The sequence below is a fragment of the Lolium rigidum genome, chromosome 3, assembly GCF_022539505.1.
Source record: "Lolium rigidum isolate FL_2022 chromosome 3, APGP_CSIRO_Lrig_0.1, whole genome shotgun sequence".
Classification (NCBI taxonomy): Eukaryota; Viridiplantae; Streptophyta; class Magnoliopsida; order Poales; family Poaceae; genus Lolium; species Lolium rigidum.
Window position 1 is genome coordinate 176,014,260 of NC_061510.1, and position 24,285 is coordinate 176,038,544.

General features: G+C 43.5%; 1 protein-coding gene across 1 annotated transcript; it reads left to right on the top strand.

Annotated features, from left to right (window-relative positions):
• Positions 1–5,407: 5,407 nt before the first annotated feature.
• LOC124702733 (ABC transporter F family member 4) lies at positions 5,408–7,855 on the top strand. Its single transcript, XM_047234890.1, has one exon. The coding sequence runs from the start codon at positions 5,491–5,493 to the stop codon at positions 7,636–7,638; it is 2,148 nt and encodes a 715-aa protein (XP_047090846.1). The 5' UTR covers positions 5,408–5,490; the 3' UTR covers positions 7,639–7,855.
• Positions 7,856–24,285: the final 16,430 nt, after the last annotated feature.

Sequence of the window (24,285 nt, forward strand, 5' to 3'; positions counted from 1 at the left end):
TATATCCGCGAGATTGTTGCACAAGGTATGCAAGATAAATACTCATGATAATCCTGTTGATACGATGACAAAGCTAGTCATGCGGCCAAGTTTGGGCTTTGCTCGAGGTTGATTGGTATAACAGTTTATCTAAGTGGTTGTTTGACGCCATCAAGTGTTTTCTTTGTTGTTTAGGAGATTGTTGAAATTGATGCTACAACATGAACTTTGTCTCAAGGTAGAGTTTGCTATGTTGTGATCTAAATTCATGTAAAAAGAAATTTAACTTCTTACGAGCGAAGCGAGACCCATCGCCAAATGGACTTGGGCCGGACATGCTTAGGCTCGGAACCACGTCTCGAAGACCATCATGGAGCAAGAAGGAAAAGACTAGGCATGGCAAACTAGACGGGGTGGGAAGAACATGAGGCCAGATGTAGAAGAAAAAAAGATTTTTTTTTTTGCAAAAAAAATAAAAGATGCCTCAACCCCATTAGTTATCGTTCCAAGGAACTAATCTTCCAATCCGGGTACCACTAAATTCACTTTCTTGGCCTGCCCGTCAACATACCTCATCTTGGAAATCTTTAATCTCTTGGGGAGAATGCGTAGGTAGACATGACAGGTTTTGGAGACAGGACCGACGAAAGTGGATTTTGTACTTACACGCATAGGTGTGGATGTTTTCGTTACCGTCCGTTGTGCTTTGAGATTCGGATAAAAAGAGAAGAGAGAAAGAAATCTTTCTCTCTACCAAGGTGAGCATGAAATTCGAGAAATAAATGAACGGTGATGAAAACATCTATATCCATGCATGTAAGTATAAAAGTATTTCCCTAGGACCGATACATGGAAAAAAATCAGATGATTCAAGAACTAAGATTCACTATACTATAGCTAAAAAAAAAAGCAACTGCAACAAATAATGATACAGATTGGGAAAAATAAACCAAAAAATGTTATGAAATGACTGAAACTTCACACAGAATGACTTAAACATGATTGGAAAAAATATCTGAAAATCTAAGCATACATGTATTAGCAAATCATTAAGAATTAACACTCAACTTCTTTTCTACGGGAAAGTGGAAACATTTAAAACTCAACTTGAAGGCACTGATGATCTTGCCACTCAGAAAAAACTATGAGCTGTTAACCTTTCGGCAGTTCAGTCTGACCTGCCCCTGCTCTCCGGTGAGAACGTGCACGCTGGCCAGCTTCACCATGGACCTGGCGAACTGCTTCCGAAACTTGCGCGGCCCGACCGCGAACTTGGCGGCGATGAGCCTGGCCATGCCGTCGGACGCCAGCTCCTGGTCGATCTGCAAGACGGCCTTCCCTGCGAGCACGCTTCGGTAGAAGGAGTTGTCGAGCCTGAAGGGCCCGTGCGGCGCCAGGAGGTTCATGGGGACGATGGCATCGCGAGACTCATTCTGCGGCGTCACCGTGTGAGGCGGGCAGCTGCCCTGGAGCGAGGCCCGCGTGCCGGCGTCCATGGTCTGGTCCGGCGTGCCTGTTCTCTTGAAGTCGTAGAGCCTGTCCATGACGAACACGCAGTGGCAGAACCCCATGGTGTGTGAACCTGTTTAAATTTACCGCTCTTTAGAATGTCGATCAAATTGTTAATTTTAAATTTACCGCTCTTCGTCAAAATGTTCAGTAAAGGAGTGCACCTACCCAGCAAGGTGGTGAGATCAACCACGTCGAGGCCGATGTTACTGAAGGCCGACAGAGCGTCGGCGAACGACACGGACGGGCTGGGCAGATGAACCTCGGCCGCGCTGGAGACGGTCCCGTCGCGCCTCCCGGTGGGCAGCTGGTACCGCACCCTCCCCGCCATGGCCGCAGCATCCCTCGCGGCCAATCCGATAATGTCGGCGCACGATACGACGCCGGGGCATGCCGTCTCGAGGGCAGCCTTGACGCCGTCGATCACGTCGAGCATCCTCAGCGTCAGGTTGGGATCGGCCTCCTTCTCGGCCACATTGCCGCCGGCGCTGTCGATGAGTACCGAGCCATCGCAGCCCTGGTACGAACGATACCACGTTGTTAGACATCACAGGAGGTTTTTCTTCGACATGTTTGCCTAGATATCGAGCAAACGCGATCGATCGATCTCTGACGACATGTGGTACGTACCCTGACAAAGCAGTCGTGGAACTGCAGGCGGATGAGAGCCGGGAGGACGGAGCGGTCTTGCGCGGCGCGGTGCTGGACGACTTGCCGGACGATGGCCTCGGCCCGTGGGCAGGACTGCGCGTAGAAGTGGAGCTGCAGAGGCGGTGCGGAAGCTGAAGCTTGCACTGCGAAGACTGCCAGTAGAAGAATGGAGTAGTGCCAGTGCGAGGCCATCATATTGTGGGGTGGATACGTTGATGCCGATGGAGTGCGCGAGTACTTCGACGTGATCCGGAGACCCGGTTTTAGAGATCAGCTCGGTAAATTTAGGTGCACTCAAGGGTGCCTGCTTGATGTCATCGATACCGGCGCACCTCGGGATGGTTGATGCCAGTTAAGTGTGCATGTGGCATGTACATGTCAAATCTTTTTCTCAACTTTACCTGCATTTAGATCAACAGAAGGAGCACCAAGGCTGCAGATACTCCCTCTGTGCCGATTTATTACGATAATACATATTTTTAAAAAACCTTTAACCACTAATTTGGGTTAAAAATATTAGATATGTGCCAAGAAAATTATACCATTGAATTTATATTCAAAAGATGTTTTCAACTGTGCAATTTTTGTACAATATGTCTCATATTTTATTGACTAATTTAACGGTCTAAGCACGCTTGCTACTAACACGATTGCTATCGGCTTCTCAGGGATGGCATCAGAGTAGATGTCTCAAATAGAGAGGGACAAAGAAACACTAAGCCGAGAAGACTCAAAAACACCATGCTCCAACACTTCCATCGACTTGGAAAAATCCCGATGGAGGTGCCCATGATGAAGAAACACCATCCTAGACTTTCCATTGTCGACGTGTTTGTCAAAGACGAAAAATACAACTGAGTTTAGGCAACCCAACCAACAACCACAACTAATACACCATTGAATTAGACAATATTCTCTTTCCAAATGTCCAGGAGAGGAAAGTCTCTCTCATGCATCGAATAAACATATGAAATATCACCAGAAAAAATAAATGAAGGAACCAAGGATATGAATCAATGAACATGTTCCTCCCAAGAACAAACTCTCCTAGACTAATCGAAGTACTAGAAAAAATGCGAGAGAAATCATTACCATGAAACTGCGAGGCAAAAAACACACGAATTTTTTTATTTTCGAAGAATATTTACAAAATGTACATGAGGAAAAAGAGTAAAAAACTACCACTAGATTTATATTTTCCTTTTATAAGATATTTTAGCAGCCAATTCAAATTATCAAAACATCTTATAAAAGAGCAGATGAAGTAAACACCGAACACAACACATCAACCAACACTTGTCCAGCCGCCACGGCGGCACCGGTTGACATCTGCATGTCCACGCCAAGATCTCATGAGTGCCTGCTTGCTACTGACAAGATTGCCACCGGCTTCTCGAGGATGGCATCGGACTAGATGTCTCAAATAGAGAGGGGCAAAGGAATACTAAGCCAAGAAAACTCAAACATGTCGTGCTCTAGAGCTTCCAACGGCGCAATACCATAAAAATACCGAGACACCCATGATGAAAGAAACGCCATGCTGGACTTTCCGTTGTCAACACGGTTATCAAAGACAAAAAATATATAACTGAGGTTAGGCAACCTCGCGAATAACATAATGAATACACCATTAAATTAGACAATCTTCTCCTTCCAAATCTCCATGAGAGGAAAGTCTCTCTCGTGCAATAATCGTATGAAATATCACCAGAGAAAAGAAGAGAAGGAACCAAGGATCTGAATCAATGAACATGTTCCTCCGCAAAATAAACTCTTCTAGGTTAAGTGAAGGGAGTGAATTTTGTACTTACACACATGAGTTTGGGTGTTTCCGCCACCGTCCATTTATTCCTTGATATTCGTGTTTACCATGGTGGATGGAAAGATTCCTTTCTCTCTCCTCTTTTTGTCCAATTCTCAAAGCACAACGGACGGTGACGGGAACATCCACTCCCATGCGTGTAAGTACTAAAGTATCCCCCTTAAGTGAAAGTACTAGAAAATGCGAGAGAAATCCATGAAACTTGTGAGGCAAAAACCGCACACTAATTTCATTTCTAGAGAATATTTATAAAATGTACATGAGGAAAAGGGGAAAAAACTACCTATACAAACAATAGAAGAAAAAGAAGGCTAGTGAAGTCCGCCTATCCAGGATATGAGAGAAGCAAGATGCTTCTTTTATCCTATGCATAAGCAAGGACATATCGCGAATAAAATTCCTCTTCCAACCTCTAAAAGAGGGCTTTTCACGGTGAAAGAATTTTCCATTTCCCTGCTTCTAAATATTCTAGCAAACAATATTACCGCTTCCATGAAAAAGGGTCGAGCAAAACCTATACTGGCTTCAGAAGCTGCAATTTGTATATCTTGTCCTTTACTCCAATCAACTGGAGGTAGGTCCATGCTCTTTGACTAATTAAATTTCTACTCAAAGAAAAGGTACATTTTCTCCTCACAGGTTCTCATGGAGCAAAGTACACAATGCTTATCATCTGGTACACACCAGTTCCTCCTCTGCAACAATTGTCTTGTATTGAGTCTATCATTCACAAGTAACCACACAAAAAGTGCACATTATACATGAAGTTTTCCGAACCTACTTGAAAAGAGCCATGGCTTCAATGTTAGCATGCATATGCTGATAGTATTTGAATGATGTGAAAGAGGGGACCCATCTATATACCCATGTATTACAAACGAATAAAGGATTTTTCATCATTGCTAAACTCAAAGCGTCAAATTCCTCGAAAGCCTGACCTCACATAGGAAGGTAAAAAAAGTCGAGTCAAATAATGGTGCTAATAAGCTTAGGTAGTTGTGAGTTTGTTGTTAGGAGTCTGGACCCCATGTCTCAGTCTTACTGTGGTTGATCATCCTCTCGACCGGCTACTACCTGGCTCCAATAAGAGAGGAGCGAGATCGACGACGCGCCTTAGACTCATTCGAGGGCTCGTATTCATTGGTAAGTGATCTTTGAACCTATTTATGATTTCTATACTTTATAAATTTTTATACTGCTGTTGAGAATCCATTATGAATACTGAATAGATTGATGGATTTTTCCCCTTGTGAAATACTGAAATCGTTTGAGCATAGTGCCAATCTCACTAGACCTACAAAGCACACAACGCAGAAACGGGCAGGACAAGAAACCTCGGTACCGTGTCCGCGCGTGACTCACACCCAAATCGACCCTCATCTTCCACAACAATAAAACGCATCTCTCTCTTATTACCCCGACCCGAACCTCCTAATCCAACTTCGCCCGAACCAACCAAAGCCTCTACGACTCTAACCCTAAAGCCAAACTAGATTTCCCCAACCTCGACGTCCTCCGCCGCCGCCGCCATGAGCCGCAAAAACGCCGCCGGCTCATCCTCCTCCTCCTCCTCCGGCGCCGCCGGCAAGAAGGAGAAGCCCCTCTCCGTGTCCGCTATGCTAGCTTCGATGGACGGGCCGGGGGCCAACGCCAAGCCCGCCAAGGGGGCTGCCAAACCCAAAGCCAAGCCCTCCAAGTCCAAGGCGCTCGCGTCGGCCTACGGCGACATCGACCTGCCCTCCTCCTCCGAGGAGGAGGACGAGGAGGACGTCGCCGCCGTCATCGCCAAGCCCAAGTCGGTCCGCGCCACCGTCGACCTCAACGCCCTCGCGCCCTCCGACAAGGACTCCAAGAAGAAGGACAAGCGCGAGGTCATGGCGGCCGTCGCCGCCGAGGCCGCCAAGCGGGAGGCGCTCCGCGACGACCGCGACGCCTTCTCCGTCGTCATCGGCGCGCGCGTCCCCGGATCCGCCGGGGCCGCCGAGGCCGACGCCGTCGACGGGAACATCAGGGACATCGTGCTCGACAACTTCTCCGTCTCCGCGCGAGGGAAGGAGCTCCTCAAGGGCGCCTCGCTCCGGATCTCGCACGGCCGCCGGTACGGCCTCGTGGGGCCCAACGGCATGGGCAAATCTACCCTTCTCAAGCTGCTCGCCTGGCGCCAGGTCCCCGTGCCCAAGAACATCGATGTCCTGCTCGTGGAGCAGGAGATTGTGGGTGATGACCGTTCCGCGACTGAGGCGGTGGTTGCGGCCAACGAAGAGCTCACGGCGCTCCGGGCTGAGCAGGCAAAGCTCGAGGCCTCCAACGACCCCGATGACAACGACAGGCTCGCCGAGGTGTATGAGAAGCTCAACCTATGCGACTCAGATGCCGCACGGGCGCGTGCGTCCAAGATCCTTGCTGGTCTGGGGTTTGATCAGGCGATGCAGGCAAGGTCCACAAAGTCCTTCAGCGGTGGCTGGAGGATGCGCATCTCCCTTGCCCGTGCCCTCTTCATGCAGCCAACTTTGCTGCTCCTTGATGAGCCTACCAACCATCTGGACCTCCGGGCTGTGCTTTGGCTGGAGCAGTACCTCTGCTCGCAGTGGAAGAAGACACTTATTGTGGTGTCCCATGACCGCGACTTCCTCAACACAGTGTGCAATGACATCATACATCTGCACGACAAGAGTCTGCATGTTTACCGTGGCAACTTTGATGATTTCGAGAGTGGGTATGAGCAGAAGAGGAAGGAGATGAATAAGAAGTTTGAGGTTTATGAAAAGCAGATGAAAGCAGCAAGGAAAACTGGGAGCAAGGCTGCACAGGATAAGGTTAAAGGCCAGGCACTGTCAAAGGCTCATAAAGAAGTTGCCAAGGGGAAGGGCAAGGGGAAGAATGTGGCCAACGATGATGATAATGTCAAGCCAGCGGATCTGCCACAGAAGTGGCTTGACTACAAAGTCGAGTTCCACTTCCCAGAGCCTACTTTGCTCACACCACCACTCCTTCAGCTCATTGAAGTGGGCTTCAGCTACCCTGGCCGCCCCGACTTCAAGTTGTCAGATGTTGATGTTGGCATTGACATGGGAACACGTGTTGCCATTGTTGGGCCCAATGGCGCTGGAAAGTCTACTCTTCTCAATTTACTTGCTGGTGATCTCACCCCAGGTGAAGGTGAGGCAAGAAGGAGCCAAAAACTTAGGATTGGACGCTACTCACAGCATTTTGTCGACTTGTTGACAATGGAGGAAAATGCGGTTCAGTATTTACTCAGGCTCCACCCTGACCAGGAGGGAATGAGCAAAGCAGAGGCTGTCCGTGCCAAGCTTGGAAAATTTGGCTTGCCAGGTCACAACCATCTTACTCCCATTGTTAAATTATCTGGAGGTCAGAAGGCCCGTGTTGTGTTCACTTCGATATCAATGGCACATCCTCACATTCTCCTGCTGGATGAGCCGACTAATCACTTGGACATGCAAAGTATTGATGCTTTGGCTGATGCTCTGGATGAATTTACTGGAGGTGTGGTCTTGGTTAGCCATGACTCACGGTTGATATCTCGAGTTTGTGAAGATGAGCAGAAGAGCCAGATATGGGTTGTGGAGGATGGCACTGTGGAGAAATATGACGGCTCCTTTGAGGATTACAAGGATGAACTAATGGCAGAAATAAAGAAGGAAGTCGATGAGTAATGCTGCTTATATCGAGTTGCACATTGCTCATTCTTTGTAGAATGAGCTGGTTTCTTGTCCTGAAATCCCATGTACTACTAGCAGCTTTTGTTCGCTTTGGTCTGCATAGTATTCATATGTTATTTCATATGCACAATATTTATATGGTCAAGATGAGCTATTTTTGCCTTTTGTATGTTACAATAGTTTGGGAATCTATGTTTCTTTTGTTTGATTTTGTGCTCTAGTATCCTGTAATGAGGCATCTTGCGTGGTATACTTTTGGCATTTTCTATTCTTGACTTACAAAATATCCATCGTAATGTTCTGAGCTAATCAACTGATTATGGTTACATTTGTTCATGGATTGTTATTGTAAGAATACCCAGGCTATCAGATTATCATGCTAATCAACTGATTATGGTTATATTTGTTCATGGCTTGTTATTGTAAGAATACCTAGGCTATCAGATTATTGTGCTCTTCTAGTATTTATGTTGCTTGTTGTGAAATCATCAAAAGATGATTAACTATCATGTAAACTAAATTGTTTGGAACAGGCCCTGTAGTACCAAAAAGGATATGGACAGCAACTATCTAACTAATTTTATTATGCTCAACTGAACTGTGACTTCAAAAGAGCATGGGCTTTGTGAAATCTACTCTGTGTAGTCGGAATGCAGAAACAGTGGACTCTGTTGGACTGATCACTGACTTGATAGATTCAAGTAGATCGACACCCTATGCTTCTCAAGTGTCAGGGTGCTAGGTGAGCTTGTTTTGGATGTGTACAGGCACTTGGTTATGATGAACTTAGTTTATTTTTAGTCTTCCAAGTGCTGAAAAGTGATCATTGTTCAATATTCCTGCTTCTGCTGATTTTATTTCTCTGCACATTTATTTTTTCTTGACTAATTGATCTGAACTCTAATAGCACACACCTCTTCTGCAATATTTTGTCAGTTTTGTTACCAGAGTTCCACCTCTTTTACTGCATACCAAAGTTTGTTTACATTTTGTGTACTTGGTGTTATATTCGGTTCGCTGGTAAGGGTCATGAAGAGCATTTTTTGGGTTCTGTTTCTCTGGAAACACTCAAGATAGAGGTGGCAGACTAGCATCAAACAATGTCTGCAGAAAACATCTATCTATATTCTCAGACGTTCCTATTTTCAATGGTCTTTTTTGTTGCACCAAGCTTTATTTGCTTGTCTAGGAAACAAGTCCAAAATAGGCTAGGTTTTCAAACTGGCCTGGACACTTAAAGCAAGAGCATGACAGTTTTCCCCAAGTGACCCATCTAGTTTTAAGCTTGATTATTGAACTTTTTTCAGCCTGATTTTTGATTGGTTATAAGTCTGCCGATGGTTAATTGCTTCTGCACCTTTTACGTTCGTATGTGCTTTGCTTAATTTGTTGAGGCTTGAGCGATTTTCTTAAGTATGCCTTAGATTTGTTCGCCTTCTTTTGGTGTATGAGAGTGGATGTTATTGTAACAACAGACTGGAGTTGCTGCTGGATTTGCACCGACACAAATTCTATATATTCAGGTTAGTTTTCTGTAGCTTTTGCAATTGAATGCTCCCTATGTGACAATGTTGCATCTCTGCTTGAAGTTTTGTCCATAAATTATAGTGTTACCTATTAGTTCTGCTGGCGGTTGTCTCCCCCGGAGCTTATGTATGCTGTTTAATGTACAGGACTGCAGGTCGCTGTGTTACATAGGCCTGGCAGCTCCTTGGTGGACTCAATTGAGTAGCAAAATAAAGAGGTTTGTAGCAGATTTGTGCTTTGTTATTCTCACCAGCATAAATCTTGTAGAGTAGGAACTTCAGATTTAAGTTAGACAACCAATTATTCTAAACAACCTGTCAGGTCTTTCTAGGAAAAAAAAGGCACACATAGTTCTAAACATCAGTAGCCATTGTTCTCCAGTAGCAGTGTTCCTCAAGAAGTGAGTACATGATCAGAAACAAATCTCTACGCGCACTGAACAATCAGTATGAATGTACACTGTGTGTGTGCAATATCTGCAAAAGGTCCCTTAGTAGGCAGCAAGCTATAGCTCCCCGTTTCAGTACTCAATAATGGCAAAACAATATCCATTACATGAGCAAATTATCAATCGAATTTAGGCCCTGGGTATCAGGGAGTTATATGAAGATGCTGCATCAGATGTCACAACAAACTACTAGCATATTACATCTGTTTATAACAATAACATTGTGGACACGTAAATTTTTGTGTTAGATAATGTCATTGCCGAATGAACATTTCATAATTTTGTGCTTGATTCTCTTGAGAATGATTGCTACCAACTTTAGAGGCCTCAGGAAATAGAGCCAGATTTCTTCATTCTAGCCAGAGTTCAGGTTACCACACAACTATGTTCATATGATCAAGTTTGCTGAAGCAAAAGTAACTTGAACATACTGACGCAATGCAGTTGAATAGGGACATGGAGATCAATCCCACGTCACCAAGACATAGTCCAACCTAGCTTATGTTCATATGGTCAAGTTTGCTGAAGCAAAAGTAACTTGAACATACTGACGCAATGCAGTTGAATAGGGGACATGGAGATCAATCCCATGCCACCAAGACATAGTCCAACCTAGCTACATTACAGAGTCAAAATGAAAAAGGAAATCTAAAAAAGATGGTACATAGATCACAAAAGCATTTAGCCCCATAGCCCATGTTTATAGAAAGATCAAGTTTTAAGTACATTAACCGATTGACTGATTGAGTGATAAAATTTGAAGAAACAAAAAAAGCCTACAATCTCACATCATGCAGTCTGCGACAAAAAAATGGTGAAACACGTGACATCTTTGAGTAACAAGTGAGGTCGTAAAAATATGCAATTTTTTTGTTGCCTTTCCCCACTCTTGGAGCTACTACCAGAATGTGAAGGGTTGTCTGTGTTTTTGCCGGCATCGGTATATGATGATTGTAGACGACCCATAGGCTTGGCTTCCAAAATTCTAGGGGGTCATCGTTTGACCTGTTACCTGCCTCGATAGTGACTAAATGCTTACAATGCTACAGGGATTACCAGTTAGCCACCACAAGCCTACAGTTAGAGGATCACCAGGGAAGAAAAATTAAGGTGTCATGGTTTGACCTGTTACCTGCCTCGATAGTGACTAATGCTTACAATGCTACAGGGATTTGTCCGCCACAACCTTACTGTTAGAAGGATCACGAGGGAAGAAAAATTACGGTTGGCTTGGTAACAATAATTGGGATAACATATGTTATCATGTTGGCTGCATAACCTGGAGTATTTCTAGTATGTGGCACAATATTAGTGATGTCACCAAGAGGGGGTGTGTATCCTTTGGTTAAGCTTAAATTCATATAGCACAGCCAGCCTCCCCCGTCAGCAGAAGAGAATTAAGATGGATTTGGGGAATGATCTGCAAAGTGATGGACGACTTTCAGTGGTGGAGCCAGCAGCACTGATCCTGCTGGTGGTGTAGAGTACCCCAGACTGGACGTTTTCAGTTGACGTAATTTGATGTGTTGTGCAGCTCTGAACACAGAATTAACCTGGATTCTTAGATGCTGATGGTTAGATGGTTGCAATGTTTTGGATCAGACACAACTGGTCCTTTTTATGTCAGCGGAGATGGAGAATTGACAAACGGAGCTAGCTTTCCCCGGAGCATATATGGATCAAGTTTTGTTAGTTATTGCAGGCTTCAATTGTTAGCAGTCACTGGAAAAACGCCCGGCCACTCGATGGAAAGCCTCCTTTTCATCTTTCTTAGCCCTATGAGCCCAAAGCTTGCAGGTGTCAATGCATTGCGATCACTAGCTGGATCGGAATCTCCACATCGTCCAAGACCTTCCTATTTCTTGATAACCAAATACTACAGAGCGAGGAGGTGGTAACTAAGTCCCAAGCATTCATTTTCTGGTCTGCGCATCTTCTTTTAGCTTCATTGTAGATGTTTTGCAGCTCATAGATTCCAATCAAACTAATTCTGAAGAACGATAAGATTTGTTGTGTTCTCCCACACTAAGCCGTTTCTCTAGCTGTACATCCAAAGGAGCAGTTTTCATCATCCACGATCTGTTGTTTAAATAACACAGACCTGACTTTGATTCTTCCCCTAATGAGCTGCCAGGCTAACGGGTTTTCTTTCTTTGGTGCAGCACATTTCCAAATCGTGCTAGCGCTCGCATGCTCAACCCCTCCCCAATCCTGTTCATAAGCCTATATTGGCAGTATGTCAATGTGATGTGTGGTCTATTGGCTTTGTTAGTTATTGGGCAAGGTAATGCCAGTGTGATCTGTGGTCTATTGGCAGTATGAGAAATATGATGTCAAGTTCTGATTTCATCAAATTCATTTTAGAACGAGGCATGATACTGCTCCCAACTAGAGTGGTATATAAGGTACCAATGTATTAAAATATCCTGAATAATTTTTTTTCCAAAATTTGTTTAGGATTTATTTCATGTCCCAAATGCGCAATGTAATTAGTGAAGTTCTTTGTAGATTTTGTGGAAACTTCTTTTGGGTTGTTCATTTTAAGTCTTCCTGTTTCATTTAAGTGTCAGTAGCTCTGTTCTGCATTTTGTTCATGTCCATAATGTTTGTTAGTCTGGTAGATATAGAAAGGAGCAGTTCGTCTGATCCGGAGCATTTGAACCTTCCATCTATTTCTCCGCTTCCTGGTAAGGAGCAGTTTGGCATAGCAGGAGTATTTGTCTACTCATCTTCCAGGAAAATGGTACTTGGTTCTTATTTTTGTTTGCTTGGCTGTTTTCCCACTTTATTTGGATTTTGTGTAGAGTGTAGACTAGAGTGGATTACCTGGCGCCTAGAAGTGTTTCTTGGAACGATACACTCTGAATCAGTTTTCATGGCTAATCCACTGGGGCACCAACTTAGAATTGCGGAGCCCCATGTTTTTCTGCTTGACATTCCAAAGTGCTAGTTCAGACCTTCACACTTTGGAAGTTTGGGGGCAGAGTCCTACCCTTGGCCACTCTCGTTCAATAAAGGAAGATGATGTCGATGTTGAATGATGTAGCACCAGTCTGTTTTCCTACAGGAATTAAATTAGGGAATTTCTATAAAAAAAATAGGGTAGAAGAAAATAAAACGGGAAGGAGTGAGAAGAAAGAACATCCCGATTTCTACAGCCGGTTGTTTTGCGTGCTCGGACTGTTCAATTGCTTCGTTTCTTATCCATTTTTGCGCTGATCAGTGGAAATATTCTGGGTTGAGATCTTTGAGAGAGAGAGAGAGAGAGAGAGAGAGAGAGAGAGAGAGAGAGAGAGAGAGAGAGAGAGAGCATATACTGCCATAGTGGTAATACTCATGCGTGTGAACAAGTGCGTTTCCTTTTGTTGAAATAGACAATGATGCCTCGTGTATCAACCGGCAGACAGCATGGCAAAAGCGAGAGAAAAGGGGGGTTGGTTTTGTCAGTAAAAAACATTAGTTGTCTCACAGTGGTCGATGCTTTTCTTATTGAGGTGGTGACCCTATCCGCTCCACCAATCACTCCTGCTTGAGTGGTGCGTGCTTTGCTGTGGACCAGAGGATATCGAAGTGGATCCTGGTACTCGTATAGTCGGCCTTAGAGCATGTAGATGGCTCTAAAAAATACTCACGCCAAAAACCATTCCGTCTAATAGATCTCGTATTTTACCCCGTATTTTTTAAAATTGCAAACCCCGGAAAAATTCTTCGATAGTTCATCACGTTCATACATAGATAATAGATAGCGATTTTACAAAATTGTGCGATCTTAATCGATCGCGACTTCTACGAACCGATCTACTCGTTGAGGATGACGAATGGCACATTGGCGGCGGCCTCCCACGCCTCCATCTCCTTCACGGCGGCGATGGCCTGCGCTGCCTCGTCTTCCTCCGCCCGAGCAACTTCAGCGGCATCCTTCATGGATGCGGCCACCGCCTGCAAGTAGAGGGGGTCTTCCCCTCCTCCGCCTCCTCTTCCTCCTCGCCGGCTCGCGGCGCTCCTCCGCCGCTGGTGCTCCCAATCCGTGCCTCCCATGCCGCCTTCGACCGGCGCTGCTGCTCCCAATCCGCGCGCCATTTCTCGAACTCGACGCTTGATACGTCTCCGACGTATCGATAATTTCTTATGTTCCATGCCACATTATTGATGATATCTACATGTTTTATGCACACTTTATGTCATATTCGTGCATTTTCTGGAACTAACCTATTAACAAGATGCCGAAGAGCCGATTCTTGTTTTCTGCTGTTTTTGGTTTCGAAATCCTAGTAACGAAATATTCTCGGAATTGGACGAAATCAACGCCCGGGGTCCTATTTTGCCACGAAGCTTCCGGAAGACCGAAGGAGAGTCGAAGTGGGGCCACGAGGTGGCGACACACCGGGCGGCGCGGCCCGGGCCCCGGCCGCGCCGACCTATGGTGTGGGCCCCTCGTGTGGCCCCCGCGTTGCCCTTCCGCCTACTTAAAGCCTCCGTCGCGAAACCCCCGATGCCGAGAGCCACGATACGGAAAACCTTACTGAGACGCCGCCGCCGCCAATCCCATCTCGGGGGATTCTGGAGATCTCCTCCGGCACCCTGCCGGAGAGGGGATTCATCTCCCGGAGGACTCTTCACCGCCATGGTCGGCCATGGTCGCCTCCGGAGTGATGAGTGAGTAGTTCACCCCTGGACTATGGGTCCATAGTAGTAGCTAGATGGTTGTCTTCTCCTCATTGTGCTTCATTGTTGGATCTTGTGAGCTGCCTAACATGATCAAGATCATCTATCTGTAATGCTATATGTTGTGTTTGTCGGGATCCGATGGATAGAGAATACTATGTTATGTTAATTATCAAGTTATTACTTATGTGTTGTTTAAGATCTTGCATGCTCTCCGTTATTAGTAGAGGCTCGGCCAATTTTTCGCTATTAACTCCAAGAGGGAGTATTTATGCTCGATAGTGGGTTCATGTCTCCGTGAATGCGGGGAGTGACGAAACCCCTAAGGTTATGGATGTGCTTGTTGCCACTAGGGATAAAACATTGATGCTATGTCCGAGGATGTAGTTATTGATTACATTACGCACCATACTTAATGCAATTGTCCGTTGTTTTACAACTTAATACTGGAAGGGGTTCGGACGATAACCTGAAGGTGGACTTTTTAGGCATAGATGCATGCTGGATGGCGGTCTATGTACTTTGTCGTAATGCCCAATTAAATCTCACTATATTTATCATGACATGTATGTGCATTGTTATTTGCCCTCTCTATTTGTCAATTGCCCGACTGTAATTTGTTCACCCAACATGCTTTTATCTTATGGGAGAGACACCTCTAGTGAACTGTGGACCCCGGTCCATTCTTTTATACTGAAATACAAATCTGCTGCAATACTTGTTCTTTACTCGTTTTCGCAAACAATCATCTTCCACACAATACGGTTAATCCTTTGTTACGAGCAAGCCGGTGAGATTGACAACCTCACTGTTTCGTTGGGGCAAAGTACTTTGGTTGTGTTGTGCGGGTTCCACGTTGGCGCCGGAATCTCCGGTGTTGCGCCGCACTACATCCCGCCGCCATCAACCTTCAACGTGCTTCTTGGCTCCTCCTGGTTCGATAAACCTTGGTTTCTTTCTGAGGGAAAACTTGCTGCTGTGCGCATCATACCTTCCTCTTGGGGTTCCCAACGAACATGTGAGTTACACGCCATCAACGCTGCTCATCGGCTTGAGCGGCGGATCGGCCTTGTAGTAGCGCCCGCCCGCCGTGAACTCGCGGAGCTTCGGCGGCACGTAGAGGGCGCTGGCATACCTGCACGCCGCACGCCGACTCCCGAGGGCGGAGAGCTTTCACTGGCGCCGCCACACCTCCTCGAGCGTGTCCGGCGAGCGGGATCTCTTCGATCCGGAGGCGGGCGACGCGCTACTGCTCCTTCGTGCGGACATGGCCGGCAGTGGTGCAGCTCCTGCAACGTGCGGCGTGGAATTTCTTGCCGGAGCGTGTGCGGGAAGGCGGCGGCGCACGACGGAGCTAGGGTTGCGAGTGAGGGGTTGGACCCCCACTCGCACCTGCACCCCGTATTTGTAGGGGGCGGAGGGATGGGTTTGACGGGGCCCGTATTCCGCCGATACGGACTGACCCGAATACGGGGTCTGCTAGATGGCCCAAATTGGCTTCACCCCCTATACCGCCGGAATTTTTACGGGGTGGGGGCGTTTTGAGGGGCCTGCTAGACATGCTCTTACAATTGGCTAAAACAAACCAAACATTAAGTGCAATTCTACAACCAATGCAGCCAATAAAATTTCACCTTGGTTTTAGCTAAACGGCCCTCTGGCCTTACAATCCCATACGGAGGTAGTAGTTGATTTGCATTCAGCGTACACATGAGAAACCACAAACAAACTCATCGGTAACATAGTTTAAATAGCCGGTATATCTTCGAAAAGGTGCGATTAAATGCATTAGCTCGCTAAAGAATGGGGTGGCTATAGCGAGCTCGTCATCTCCTTTATCTTAAGCTGCCACTATATCCTATAGCCTGCCATAGAAAACCTTAATCGATACATGGTACAGTCCACAAAAACTGTGGGAAGTTCTTTTTTTTTGGCGGAAAAACTCTATGTAGATGTTTTTCTATGTGCGGCTGCGTCAGATGGTGGAGCAAGCTTAAATATTACTCCCTCCTTGCTAAAATGTACTGCTTATAAGATTTTTTAAAAGCCAAACAAAATTTGACCAAACTTGTAGAAAAAAAAATCAACATGTAAAATTCCAAATCAGTACCATTAGAATCATCATGATGTACTACATTTGGTGATGTACATTTGGTGCTGTAGATGACGATTATTTTCACATGCTATCATCATGTACTCCGTAGTATATTTTCACATGCTATACATTTGGTGGTGTAGATAACGATTATTTTCTCGCTAAACCTGATCAAAGTGTACATCGTTTGACTTAAAATTAATCTCATATGCACTACATTATGGCAACAAAAAGAGGGAGTACCGCACTTAGAGTTTTCTGTTGCATCTGGCGAACCTCATGCAATACAACAACCACACCTAGGATGCTCCTTGCTTGCATAAAAGCCGTCTGAGTGAGTCGGCCCATTTAACCTGTTATTAGTAGGCACTTACGTTTTTTTTTGAAATGGCATTATATATGCCTATGTTGTTCAATCCGACAAGCCTCCTTTATCTTTCGGAAGTATGGCGTAGAACTATTTCTCCGAATTTTATCCGATCAATGGTAGTATGAAGGTAATTGAAGAACCAAGTAGATCGCTCTGAATTACCTCCTAGAAACCTGAGTGAATCCCTCTAGTACTGGAGGGGCCTTATTAGTATGTCAAGTAGATGCGATATAGTAGTCTTTTAGTACCGCCTGTTATGGAGGATAAATTTGATTATGATTACAATATGCCTCCTATATTTGATGATGAGAATAATAATGATAGCTACTTTGTTGAATTTGCTCCCACTATTACTAATAAAATTGATTATGCTTATGTGGAGAGTAATAATTTTATGCATGAGACTCATAATAAGAATGCTTTATGTGATAGTTATATTGTTGAGTTTGCTCATGTTGCTACTGAAAGTTATTATGAGAGAGGAAAATATGGTGGTAGAAATTTTCATGTTACTAAAACACCTCTCTATATGCTGAAATTTTTGAAGCTACACTTGTTTTATCTTCCTATGCTTGTCACTTTGTTCTTCATGAATTCATTTGTGTACAAGATGCCTCTTCATAGGAAGCATGTTAGACTTAAATGTGTTTTGAATTTGCCTCTTGATGCTCTCTTTTGCTTCAAATACTATCTCTTGCGAGTGCATCATTAAAACTGCTGAGCCCATCTTAATGGCTAAAAAGAATGAACTTCTTGGGAGATAACCCATGTGTTATTTTGCTACAGTACTTTGTTTTATATTTGTGTCTTGGAAGTTGTTTACTACTGTAGCAACCTCTCCTTATCTTAGTTTTGTGCATTGTTGTGCCAAGTAAAGTCTTTGATAGTAAGGTTCATACTAGATTTGGATTACTGCGCAGAAACAGATTTCTTTGCTGTCACGAATCTGGGCCTAATTCTCTGTAGGTAATTCAGAAAATTATGCCAATTTACGTGAGTGATCCTCAGATATGTACGCAACTTTCATTCAATTTGAGCATTTTCATTTGAGAGAGTCTGGTGCCTCGATAAAATCCATCTTTACGGACTGTTCTGTTTTGACAGATTCTGCCTTTTATTTCGCATTGCCTCTTTTGCTATGTTGGATGAATTTCTTTGATCCATTAATGTCCAGTAGCTTTATGCAATGTCCAGAAGTGTTAATAATGATTGTGTCACCTCTGAATATGTTAATTTTTATTGTGCACTAACCCTCTAATGAGTTGTTTCGAGTTTGGTGTGGAGGAAGTTTTCAAGGGTCAAGAGAGGAGGATGATATACTATGATCAAGAAGAGTGAAGAGTCTAAGCTTGGGGATGCCCCGGTGGTTCATCCCTGCATATTTCAAGAAGACTTAAGCATCTAAGCTTGGGGATGCCCAAGGCATCCCCTTCTTCATCGACAACTTATCAGGTTTCTTCTCTTGAAACTATATTTTTATTCGGCCACATCTTATGTACTTTACTTGGAGCGTCTGTGTGCTTTTATTTTTGTTTTTGTTATTTTCATTCTCTGAATAAATACATGCTTGTGTGGGAGAGAGACACGCTCCGCTGGTTCATATGAACACATGTGTTCTTAGCTTTTAATGTTCATGGCGAAGGTTGAACTGCTTCGTTAATTATTATATGGTTGGAAACGGAAAATGCTACATGTAGTAATTGGTAGAATGTCTTGAATAATTTGATACTTGGCAATTGTTGTGCTCATGTTTAAGCTCTTGCATCATATACTTTGCACCTATTAATGAAGAAACACCTAGAGCTTGCTAAATTTGGTTTGCATATTTGGTCTCTCTAAAGTCTAGATAATTTCTAGTATTGAGTTTTGAACAACAAGGAAGACGGTGTAGAGTCTTATAATGTTTACAATATGTCTTTTATGTGAGTTTTGCTGCACCGGTTCATCCTTGTGTTTGTTTCAAATAACCTTGCTAGCCTAAGCCTTGTATCGAGAGGGAATACTTCTCATGCATCCAAAATCCTTGAGCCAACCACTATGCCATTTGTGTCCACCATACCTACCTACTACATGGTATTTCTCCGCCATTCCAAAGTAAATTGCTTGAGTGCTACCTTTAAATAATTCAAAATTTATCACCTCTTATTTGTGTCAATGTTCTCATGAGGAAGTATGTGGTGTTTTATCTTTCGATCTTGTCATTTACTTCTGACAGACTTTCACAATGGACTAGTGGCTTCATCCGCTTATCCAATAATTTTGCAAAAAGAGCCGGCAATGGGGTTCCCAGCCCCGATTAATTAACTTGCATTAATAATTCTCTTCACATGTTTTGCTCTGATTCATCAGTAAGCAACTTAATTTTGCAAATAGACACTCCTTCATGGTATGTGATTGTTGGAAGGCACCCAAGGATTCGGTTAGCCATGGCTTGTGTAAGCAAAAGGTTGGGAGGAGTGTCATCCATAAATAAAGAAAAACTAAACTAAAGTACATGTGTAAACAAAAGAGAAGAGGGATGATCTACCTTGCCGGTAGAGATAACGTCCTTCATGGGAGCCGCTCTTGAAAGTCTGGTTGATGAGGTAGTTAGAGTGCCCACTACCATTCGTTGACAACAACAAACACCTCTCAAAACTTTACTTTTATGCTCTCTTTATGTTTTCAAAAACCAAAGCTCTAGCACAAATATAGAAATCGATGCTTTCCTCTTTGAAGGACCTTTCTTTTACTTTTATGTTGAGTCAGTTCACCTATCTCTCTCCACCTCAAGAAGCAAACACTTGTGTGAACTGTGCATTGCTTCCTACATACTTGCATATTGCATTTGTTATATTACTCTACATTGACAATATCCATGAGATATACATGTTACAAGTTGAAAGCAACCGCTGAAACTTACTCTTCCTTTGTGTTGCTTCAATATCTTTACTTTAAATTATTGCTTTATGAGTTAACTTTTATGCAAGACTTATTGATGCCTGTCTTGAAAGTGCTATTCATGAAAAGTCATTGCTTTATGATTCAGTTGTTTACTCATGTCATTACCATTGTTTTGATCACTGCATTCATTACATATGTTTACAATAGTATGATCAAGGTTATGATGGCATGTCACTCCAGAAATTATCTTTGTTTATCGTTTACCTGCTCGGGACGAGCAGAAACTAAGCTTGGGGATGCTGATACGTCTCCGACGTATCGATAATTTCTTATGTTCCATGCCACATTATTGATGATATCTACATGTTTTATGCACACTTTATGCCATATTCGTGCATTTTCTGGAACTAACCTATTAACAAGATGCCGAAGGGCCAGTTCCTGTTTTCTGCTGTTTTTGGTTCCAGAAATCCTAGTAACGAAATATTCTCGGAATTGGACGAAATCAACGCCCAGGTTCCTATTTTGCCCGGAAGCATCCAGAACACCCGAGAGTCGCCAGAGGGGGGCCACACAGGCCCCAGATGATAGGCCGGCGCGGCCCAGGCCCTGGCCGCGCCGCCTTATGGTGTCGTCGCCCCTTCGACCTCCTGACGCCGCCTCTTCGCCTATATAAAGCCCCTGGACCTAAAACCTCGAGACGGAAAAACCACGGTACGAGAAACCTTCCAGAGCCGCCGCCATCTCGAACCCAAGATCTGGGGGACAGGAGTCTCTGTTCCGGCACGCCGCCGGGACGGGGAAGTGCCCCCGGAAGGCTTCTCCATCGACACCACCGCCATCTTCATCAACGCTGCTGTCTCCCATGAGGAGGGAGTAGTTCTCCATCGAGGCTCGGGGCTGTACCGGTAGCTATGTGGTTAATCTCTCTCCTATGTACTTCAATACAATGATCTCATGAGCTGCTTTACATGATTGAGATCCATATGATGAGCTTTGTATCGCTACTAGTTGTGTGCTACTCATGTGATGTTATTAAAGTAGTCTATTCCTCCTGCATGGTGTAAAGGTGACTAGTGTGTGCACTGTGTGGTTCTTGTCGTAGGCTATGATCATGATCTCTTGTAGATTGTGGAGTTAATTATCATTATGATAGTATTGATGTGATCTATTCCTCCTTCATAGTGTAACGTGGACGAGTGTGTGCGCTATGTTAGTTCTTGGTTTATTTTGCAATGATCTATTATGCTCTAAGGTTATTTAAATATGAACATCGAATGTTGTGGAGCTTGTTAACTCCGGCATTGAGGTGCTCTTGTAGCCCTACACAACGACTGGTGTTTGTCATCCAACAAAAGAGTGTATGTAGCACATATGAGAAAGAGTTATTTATTATGCGATCAATGTTGAGAGTGTCCACTAGTGAAAGTGTAATCCCTAGGCCTTGTTCCTAAATATCGCTATCGCTGCTTGTTTACTTGTTTTATTGCGTTACTACTGCTAGCGTTACTACTGCTCATACTTATTCATACCACCTGTATTTCACTATCTCTTCGCCGAACTAGTGCACCTATTAGGTGTGTTGGGGACACAAGAGACTTCTTGCTTTGTTGTTGCAGGGTTGCATGAGAGGGATATCTTTGACCTCTTCCTCCCTGAGTTCGATAAACCATGGGTGATCCACTTGAGGGAAACTTGCTGCTGTTCTACAAACCTCTGCTCTTGGAGGCCCAACACTGTCTACAAGAATAGAAGCACCCGTAGACATCATCTTTCTTTATTTTATTTACTACTTTGTTTGCTGCATTATATCAAAACACAAAAAAATTAGTTGCTAGTTTTACTTTATTTACTGTCTTGCACTCTATATCAAAAACACAAAAAAATTAGTTACTTGCATTTACTTTACTTGATTCATCATGTTTCCTTTTAATTTTACCACAAAAGACATACCGGTAGGACGCGGGTCTATAGTTGGGAGAAATAATATAGAAGAATTTTTCAATCATGTTAGTACCGTTGAAGATTTTGAAGATAGACATTTGGTAGAACTTGCTCCTACTTATGAAATTGCTGCTGCTGCTTTAGTTCGCATGTTGGAAACTAAATTTGTTAATCTCAATCCTATAATCCAACACATGTTTCTTACACTCGGTGATATGGAAGAAGGGGAAAAGAAAGATTTTGTTTTAGAAACCCTTCTTAGAGAATTTGGTGGTTTAGCAAGAGAGGCTAGAAAGGTCTTTAGTAAATATAAGATGCTTGGTTCTTATACTAATTTTGCTAGTATCCTTGAAAAGATGGACATGGAGAGAGTAAGGTACACTAATAATATTAATGATGGTGGGGAGATCAAAGCACCAATACCATGTAAGCTCCTAGCAATGAATGAAGCGCTAGAAAATAACTATGCTTGGCTCGTTCCTGAAAATTTGTTTGATGAGAGTAGCAAGCCCAAGACTAATGAAAAGGGAGCTTCTGAAACTTATGTATCCAATATACTATGCATGGTTGAGAAAACTCCAAACCCCGCTGAAGATACTTCATCTCTTGATAACACTTGATATACACTTTCTGCGCCTAGCTGAAAGGCGTTAAAGAAAAGCGCTTATGGGAGACAACCCATGTTTTTACTACAGTATTTTTGTTTTATATTTGAGTCTTGGAAGTTGTTTACTACTGTAGCAACCTCTCCTTATCTTAGTTTTGTGTTTTGTTGTGCCAAGTAAAGTCTTTGATAGTAAAGTGAATAATAGATTTGGATTACTGCGCAGAAACAGATTTCTTTGCTGTCACGAATCTGGGTCTAATTCTCTGTAGGTAACTCAGAAAATTAAGCCAATTTACGTGAGTGATCCTCAGATATGTACGCAACTTTCATTCAATTTGGGAATTTTCATTTGAGCAAGTCTGGTGTCTCAATAAAATCCATCTTTACGGACTGTTCTGTTTTGACAGATTCTGCCTTTTATTTCGCATTGCCTCTTTTGCTATGTTGGATGAATTTCTTTGATCCATTAATGTCCAGTAGCTTTATGCAATGTCCAAAAGTGTTAAGAATGATTGTGTCACCTCTGAACATATTAATTTTATTGTGCACTAACCCTCTAATGAGTTGTTTCGAGTTTGGTGTGGAGGAAGTTTTCAAGGATCAAGAGAGGAGTATGATACAATATGATCAAGGAGAGTGAAAGCTCTAAGCTTGGGGATGCCCCGGTGGTTCACCCCTGCATATTCTAAGAGGACTCAAGCGTCTAAGCTTGGGGATGCCCAAGGCATCCCCTTCTTCATCGACAACATTATCGAGTTCCTCCCTTGAAACTATATTTTTATTCCGTCACATCTTATGTGCTTTGCTTGGAGCGTCGGTTTGTTTTTGTTTTTGTTTTGTTTGAATAAAATGGATCCTAGCATTCACTGTATGGGAGAGAGACACGCTCCGCTGTAGCATATGGACAAGTATGTCCTTAGGCTTTACTCATAGTATTCATGGCGAAGTTTCTTCTTCGTTAAATTGTTATATGGTTGGAATTGGAAAATACTACATGTAGTAATTCTAAAATGTCTTGAATAATTTGATACTTGGCAATTGTTGTGCTCATGTTTAAGCTCTTGCATCATATACTTTGCACCCATTAATGAAGAAACACCTAGAGCTTGCTAATTTGGTTTGCATATTTGGTTTCTCTAAAGTCTAGATAATATCTAGTATTGAGTTTTGAACAACAAGGAAGACGGTGTAGAGTCTTATAATGTTTACAATATGTATTTTATGTGAGTTTTGCTGCACCGTTCATCCTTGTGTTTGTTTCAAATAACCTTGCTAGCCTAAACCTTGTATCGAGAGGGAATACTTCTCATGCATCCAAAATCCTTGAGCCAACCACTATGCCATTTGTGTCCACCATACCTACCTACTACATGGTATTTCTACGCCATTCCAAAGTAAATTGCTTGAGTGCTACCTTTAAATTTCCATCATTCGCCTTTGCAATATATAGCTCATGGGACAAATAGCCTAAAAACTATTATGGTATTGAATATGTACTAATGCACTTTATCTCTTATTAAGTTGCTTGTTGTGCGATAACCATGTTTTCTGGGGACGCCATGAACTACCCTTTGTTGAATATCATGTGAGTTGCTATGCATGTCCGTCTTGTCTGAAGTAAGAGAGATCTACCACCTTAATGGTTGGAGCATACATATTGTTAGAGAAGAACATTGGGCCGCTAACTAAAGCCATGATTCATGGTGGAAGTTTCAGTTTTGGACATATATCCTCAACCTCATATGAGAATAATAATTGTTGCCACATGCTTATGCATTAAAGAGGAGTCCATTATCTGTTGTCCATGTTGTCCCGGTATGGATGTCTAAGTTGAGAATAATCAAAAGCGAGAAATCCAAAATGCGAGCTTTCTCCTTAGACCTTTGTACAGAGCGGCATGGAGGTACCCCATTGTGACACTTGGTTAAAACATGTGTATTGCGATGATCCGGTAGTCCAAGCTAATTAGGACAAGGTGCGGGCACTATTAGTATACTATGCATGAGGCTTGCAACTTGTAAGATATAATTTACATAACTCATATGCTTTATTACTACCGTTGACAAAATTGTTTCATGTTTTCAAAATAAAAGCTCTAGCAC

Coding starts and splice junctions, on each gene's coding strand:
- LOC124702733 (XM_047234890.1), top strand. CDS start 5,491: ATGAGCCGCAAAAACGCCGCCGGCTCATCCTCCTCCTCCTCCTCCGGC.